Source organism: Montipora capricornis, chromosome 9 (genome assembly GCF_036669925.1).
Source record: "Montipora capricornis isolate CH-2021 chromosome 9, ASM3666992v2, whole genome shotgun sequence".
Classification (NCBI taxonomy): domain Eukaryota; kingdom Metazoa; phylum Cnidaria; class Anthozoa; order Scleractinia; family Acroporidae; genus Montipora; species Montipora capricornis.
The window spans coordinates 10,908,683-10,916,116 of NC_090891.1; the positions used below are offsets into that span (position 1 = coordinate 10,908,683).

At 35.0% G+C, this 7,434-nt stretch overlaps 2 protein-coding genes across 4 annotated transcripts in view; one reads left to right on the forward strand and one right to left on the reverse strand.

Annotated features, from left to right (window-relative positions):
* LOC138017907 (adenosine receptor A3-like) overlaps window positions 1-2,422 on the reverse strand; it is a 4,115-nt gene extending 1,693 nt beyond the window's left edge. The window contains exons 1-2 of the mRNA XM_068864915.1: window positions 1,012-2,422; window positions 1-845 (exon numbers count right to left, since the gene is read on the reverse strand). The exon at window positions 1-845 is cut by the window's left edge and continues 1,693 nt beyond it. Of these exons, the coding sequence (XP_068721016.1) occupies window positions 1-741 (741 nt within the window). The 5' untranslated portion in view covers window positions 742-845; window positions 1,012-2,422. The remainder of the gene's footprint in view (window positions 846-1,011) is intronic.
* Window positions 1-3,351, forward strand: part of LOC138017908 (post-GPI attachment to proteins factor 2-like) — an 11,308-nt gene extending 7,957 nt beyond the window's left edge. Inside the window, exons 5-6 of one of the 3 annotated variants that reach the window (XR_011125953.1) lie at window positions 2,429-2,668; window positions 2,980-3,351. Coding sequence is in view for 1 of the 3 variants with exons in the window: in XM_068864916.1 (XP_068721017.1) it covers window positions 2,429-2,565 (137 nt within the window). In the remaining 2 variants the exon portion in view is untranslated. Of the gene's footprint in view, window positions 1-2,428 lie in introns of all 3 variants that reach the window. The other 2 variants (XR_011125952.1, XM_068864916.1) reach the window with 2 other exon arrangements.
* The last annotated feature ends 4,083 nt before the right edge of the window (window positions 3,352-7,434 follow it).

A 7,434-nucleotide genomic window follows, 5' to 3' on the forward strand; every position in this document is an offset into this window, starting at 1 on the left:
TGCCGTTATAATGTAAGGTGAATAACAAAAGATCAATGCAATTTGTAGCCACAGTGCAGTGTACAGCACCTTTCTGTATCGTGCCACATTAAACGGAGCTGTTTGACACACTCTTCCATGAACATTCTTTTGAACTTGATTTGTAAGATGTCTCAATTTTAGGAAAATCCTCGAGTAACAGTAAAGTGAGGTTAGAAGACACACTGGTATAATGACATAGCTATACCACGATGAGGCCAATTCATTCCATAGTGACATGATGGAACCAACACCAGACACAAACCAAAAAATAATGACAGTTACATGCGTTCGATTCAAAGTTACCATTTGTTTATACCTAAGATTCAACAACAAGGAGAGAAGTCTATCCACACTGATGGCAGCCAGTGTTAACAAAGACACTGAACACAGCATATTCGCTGTTATTAGTGTTGCACCCAGTAAATATCGACAAATATCCCAGTGCTCGGTTACTGCAGAAATCCAATAACTAACATGTAATGGTCCAACGATGGTACCAATGCAGAGATCAGTTGACGCTAGGCATCGAAACAAGCGTTTAGACGGCGGGTATAAGGAATTGTCTTTACGAAGACCAACCAAGGTAAGAGCATTTCCCAAAAATGCGGTGAGGGACAAGAAAATGTTCAAAGCTGAAAGGCATATTAGCTCATTATGTATAGCACCAGTTAATTCTGCCGAACAGTAAACATCTTTGTAGGATTTCTGATCAGCATCCATGCAACTTCAAAGCGTTTTAAAGGATCGTCATCGGAATTTTAAGCTTTTGTGAGACGTGCAGGCTTTCCAGATCGCAAACTATGAGGAGTATCTTGATTGCTAAACTAGAAAAAAGAGTGAACAGCAAGGATTTATTTAGATAAGAGCCACGTTCACAATTCATGCATAAACTAATAACAAAGCTACTTTCATGTAAACGAAATCATTTGAATTGTAGTTTATCCTCTTAATTGTCATTTTTCGATGGAAAAATCACTTAGCTTTCCTTACTTTATATCGTCGATAGAAGTGCATGTTCGTGATGGCAGGATAACCTCTTGTCACATTTCTTTTACTGCAATGAGTTACCACAATAATAAAAAAATGTTTCTTAACTTGACTACACTGCACGACGCTGTAAAATACGTTTTATATGACCGGATTTTGTTTAATGAGAATGTGAAATTGATGTAATCTGTTGTCTGTCAGTCTTATCTTTAATATAGCGCTGGGTACCTGTCTGTACAAACATCTGCTGATGCAAAAATTGTATTTTTCTGAACGAGACCATTAGTTTCACCACAGTGATTGAGCTGATCAAGAATCCCACAAAAAAATCGTTTCACTGTCAGTGCGTGTAATAGTGAAACTATTCATGTAAAATTGTGCTTTGCGTTCTTCGGGTAAAGCCAGTGAATATCAAAGCGTTAAATAAATGTGTCCCGCAACTCGTGGTTGATGTGTTGCCATAGTGCACCTGGCGCTTTCTTTCAGATTATTTCTTGACACAAAAAGCGTTTGATACGAATTGACACGCTTTCAAAGCAGTGCAGCCATTCTTGCTCTACAGCAAGTAATTAAGCCAGGAAACGTGGACTGAAAAAGAATGCTATCACAGGTGTTTATGCTCCTGAGCATCCAAAACCCCTAGGGAATTTTTTAACCCCCAGGATTTACAACAGGGCCTTTTACTGCATGTATAGAATTCATTTACGCTTTGAACGGGTTCAGTTTTCGAGGTCTTTGGATTTTTCCTCCAATTTTGTTCCGGAAATGGTAACAATTTAAATATTTAAGACTAGTAAACCAAGATAAACGGCCCCAGCGGTGATTATAACCAGATTAAAATGAAAGGAAAAACTTATTTTCAAAAATTACCTTTTGTAAATGAAACCATATAATGAAAAAAGGCGCGTTCTATTCGCCCAATAATACCATCTTCCGTTTATGAGGGTATAATTCCGAAAGTAGGAAAAACCAATTCAGAGCAACTATCGCGAGAAAATTCTCCTTATTCATCAGCAGTGTTTTGCGACTGTAATTTTCAAAAAAATATTTAGAAATCGGATGTTCCCATGGTTTAACAGCAAAAAAATAATACCCTGATATATTACTTTGACAGACTCGAGCTTAAAAGAATCTTTGTTTTTTTCAAGTACCATTTTTAGGGCATATAATTTCCAAACGCTGGTTTTGCTCACGGTTCTAATTTACCCGCCAAAGCAAATCTGAGATTTCTTCTGAGAGCTTTCAAGATTTGAACGAAATTTAAGGCGCATATTAGTAGAGAAAAAACTAAATAGAGCAATAAATTTCGTATTTTTAAAAAAAAATCGAGTTCATATTTAGATGTAGCGATGTTGGTAGAATAATACTTATTCCACATATTAATTATTGTAATTTCCTTAACAATTATTTTGTGTTGCAGTATATACATTCTTTGCTTTGTGTGAATACTTCACGATTTTGTCCAACATTGCGTTTCATTGGCATTGTACCTGGCTTTTCAATGGAGCGTATTTTCGGTTTGGTTACTTTGGAGACGAAAGTGCAAAGACAATGTGATGTTTGTGATCATGGCTTGTTCAAATAACTCTGTTACATTTGAAATCACAACCTCACAGATTGATCTTCCTTTTCAGTGAAAAAGGTCTCTGTCACCAAAAACGTAAAGATTCCCTCCTACATGATTTTTTTCCTTCTCTCTGAGTAGTTTAAAGCAATAAAACGGACGTCACAATATCAGCTGCAATTCCTGGCGTGGCAGATGCAAATGTTTCTGGCAAGTTCTGCGGTTTAATCTATCAAGAACAAGCGTCCCAAAACAGACAAAACCGATCATCTCTTTTTAATTATATTTTTCCCCGACGCTTGTTCCGTCTGGATGAAAATAATACTGAAAAAGAAGTTTTTGAGAAGAAGTGACGAACATTTTGAAAGAAAAAAACTTTGACTTTTTTTTTTTTTCATTGCTTTAAGGGACACTGTAACGGTCTGCGCATGCTCGCGCGGTCAATGGAAACTTGAAAAAGTTAGCCTAACGTTTTCAAGTTTGGAGATGTGCAGACAATATGGTGACGTGGTCACTGCCCCATGCAGAGTTTCAAGCACAAATAGTGATTCAGTCTCCTCAAGAAAGGAAAGAACAGCCGTCAAAATACCAATACAGCATCGACAATGAGGACAAACTTTGTAGACGTGAATTCGTGAGAAATTCGACGTACGGTGTAATCGAAGTGCACGCCATTTCACTACTAACAAGGATCGAAGTCCATCTTCGTATTTCATTTAAATCTCAGAGGTCATCACATTATCATTTGTTAATAAACGTGTGCTATCTTTGCTCTAAAATGTCTACTTGAATATTTTGAAGAGAAAGCTGCATTTAGATGAGAGACGATACACTGGTTGTGTTTATTGCTTTGTTGTTGTTGTTTTTTGTGATCCTGCCTGTCAAGAAGGCATTATTATTATTATTATTATTATTATTATTATTATTATTATTATTATTATTATGGTAGACTTTATTGGTAAAATCATTCAGTGTCAACATCATTGCTGGCACAGCCTAGGCAATGCGGACTTGAATATAAAACATATATATACATGTACGTATATATACACGTTACATATACTAAAAACAAAAAAACAAAAATTCATTGTTCACGTACTTAAGTCTCAGTATGATAAAACTAATATCTGCTCTTTCAACAACGCTATATTCTGCATTTAATAAATAACCCATTTCTGGGACCGTTCAATTGTTAACCTTGCTACTTCGGCCCAAATAACATATTCAGTTCTTTGTCTACAATCGGCGTCAAAATTGTTGAGACAATCTTATCCTTTAGAGTCGATTTCAAGCTCGGTGCGAAAATGGCCCCCTCCCCCGCACCCCCGGGACAATGTTGTGTTTTCTTCTGTTTCCTACGAGCCTTGTCAACAGCCGTACCGCATTGATTAGGGTGGGGGAGGGAGGAGTGTCCGGAAACGTCCTTTTTGAACACGTTTTCTTGCAAACAGTGTCGTTGCCAGTGTGCTCTGTTGGCAACTGTCTCAACTAATGTACTTGGTTCTTTCAGCAATTGTTGCTGGAGTACATATCGTACCTTCCACTGGAGACCATTCTTTGTTCTTCTTGTCTAATATACTGATATCTGACTTGTTTGCACCGTCTTGCCATGGGATGTCCCATAATATCTTTTCTTCGTTGTTTGTTTTTTTGCTTGGCTGAGGATGAGGCTGTATGTACCATGGAGAAGAATCAGATTCATCCAATCCATATTTTTTCAAGAAGAGCATGATAGGCAGGTCGAAGCATTTTGCCATGTCGAGTTTTGTATAGTGACTGAGCTATATGTGAGATTTGAGATATATTAATTATTATGCACTATTTCAAAAAATAAATAATGGACATAACAATTACAAGAAAAAAGTTAACAGACTAATTATACTTGAGTGAGAAAAAGTGGAAAAGTGCATAGTGGCCATAGTAGCAAATGCTTTCGAGATGGCCACTACCACAGGAATTAAATGAAAGGCAAACAAATATATATATTATATATACTTATATATATATATATTTATATATATATATATATATATATCTATAGAAGTGAACTGGCAAAGTAGACAGTACAGACAAAAATTAAATTAATAGTAAGAAATTAAGAAATTGACAAATTTACATAAATATACAATATTATTTACATTAATGAGTTGCATCTAAGGAGTCTTACATTAAGTTCAAACACACAAGAAAAAATAATAAATAATGATAATAATTAGGAAGGAAGGGAATATAATAATCATATTCCCTTCCTTCCCAATCATCATTATATTTGGCTGTCAAGGAGGTAGCGCTTATACTGTTTAATAAATGAAGGAAAAGGTAAAGTTTTAATATAATAAGGTATATTTGTGTACATCTTTAAACCTCATAATTGGTTCTGGACACTGGTCTGTATAAATTTTCTCTTGAGGCATATCTAGTGTTATAGCTATGAATTCTGGATGCAGGTATTATTAAATTATGAAGACCTCCTGGGGTGTTATCAGGAAAATGCTTAAGTTTATAGATAAAGGATGTCATCCTAAAATTGAATACATTGTCAAGAGTGAATTTCGAGTAGTTTATAGTAAATGGAAGCAGTTGCTCTTTAGGAAGCAAAAAATATGGACCGAATGCATTTGCTTTGTTTTCTTTTTACAGTTTGAAGTAGACTTTGGCTTGCAGTTCCCTAACTGATCAAACCATATGAAATATAAGGGTAGATGAGGTTATAATAGAGTTGCCTAAGAGTACTAATAGAAACATAATAGCGAAGCTTGTTAAGTATACCCAGCTTCTTTGCTAATCGATTATTAACATGCTGTATGTGGGTATCCCATTTTAAAGTATCATCGATAAAAACTCCTAAATACTTAAACTTCTCTATTGAATATCACAAGCTGTTGCGTTAATAGATACCTTTTTCCTAGGTGATGCAATAATCGTATAACTGGTCTTTTTAAAGTTGATAGATAGCTTATTCACAGTACAGTACCTTATAACATTCACAAGTTCTTCATTTGTAGTTGATTCCAAGTCTTTAATATTTTTAGAGGAATAGAAAATATTTGTATCATCAGCAAAAATTCTAAACTTAAGTTTACACGATGAGTTAGGTAGGTCGTTTACAAATAATAGGAAGAGTAACGGTCCAAGAGTTGAGCCTCGCGGGAGGTTTCAAAGAGGATTCAACATTACCAACTTTTACATATTGTTTACGTCCGTTAAGATAGCAAACCATGTGAATGGAGTTCCACTTACACCATATTTGAACATCTTAGATAAAAGGATTTGGTGGTTAATAGTGTCAAAGGCCTTGGACAAATCTAAGAAAATACCACATGTTAGCATGTTGTGATCAAGAGCAGTTTTAAAATTGTCTATAGATAGTTTCTAGAATTGCATGCTCGGTGGAGTGACCCTTTCTAAAGCCAAATTGAAATTCGAATAGGATACTTTGTTTCTCAAGAAAGGAAGCCAATTGATCATACACTAAATTTTCTAAAACTTTACTAAAAGAAGAGATAATAGCTATCGGCCTGTAATTCCCAGGTTCACAAACACTTCCATTTTTTTAACTGGGGTTATTCTTGAATATATCTGGGACAATTCCTGTCTCGATGGATTCGTTATAAATTTTCGTAAATGGGGAGGCTAACGAGCTTGCAGCCATTTTGATAAATTTATTAGGTATATTTATATAAGATTTATTTTCGTCCAGATTTGCAAATAGAGTAAAAACCTGAAGCTCAGACAATGGAGACATAACAAAAGAAGAAGAGGGGGAGTAATTTATATACTGAGTAGGACTTCTAGTTGGATCATCATTTAATTTATTAGCAAGATTAGGCCCTACATTTACAAATATGTGTTTAATTGCTCAGCAATATCAAGCGGTTTTGTGTAGGTCTTGTTGCCATGTATAATCCTTAGTAGGCTGCAACTGGCCTTTAGGTTTCCCCTTAATACGTTGACCTATAAGCTTCCAAGTAGATTTTAAATTCCTTTTATGTCTTGCACATTGAGATTTAAAATATTCTTTTTTACTCTCACTAATAAGATGTGACAAAGTGTTGGAGTATTTTTTGTATGCAGTAATTCTATTCAAATCATAGCTTAAAAAATGTGTACGGTACATCTTCTGTTTTAATTTAATAGATTTAAGAATTCCTTTAGTGATCCATGGCTTATTCAGCTGTTTTTGTTTGGCATGCGAGGCCAGTTTGATTGGAGCATGTTTGTCAACTACAAAGTGTATCGCGTCAATTGCATCATGGGTTTTTTCATTAAGAGCCTTGAAGGGATTGAGGAGTAGTGACCAATATAATTGATCAATGTCAAGTTTAAAGCTTTCATTATTGAAATTTGAGAAATCTCTACAATATGACGTTAATTTAACTCTCTCAGTATTAGATTTGACAATGTAAAATATAGGCAAGTGATCAGAAATATCAAGAGTAGCTATACCAGGCACAATATGAGAAGAATAGGTTTAAATATGGTCAATAAGAGTAGCAGTATGGCTGGTTATACGAGTTTGCTTAGTAATTATTGGTAAAAGACCATGTGAAAATAGCATATCTAGATATTCTTCAGTTGGCAATGAGAGTTTACTTTCATAAAGTCAATATTGGTATCACCGATTAAAAAAAAGTTACACATGTCAGGATTAATAGATTTGATGATATTATTTAACTGGTCTGTAAAATTTAGAAGATTACTATTAGGGTGCCTATATATACATCCAACTACAGTACTAGGTTTCTTATTTTTTTTTCCATTTTCAATTTCACGTCATGTAGACTCTACTTGGTCCATTTCAAAACCTATATCATAACGAGGGATAGCTTGCAAAGAATTAGCTATATAGAGGGCAGTACCAT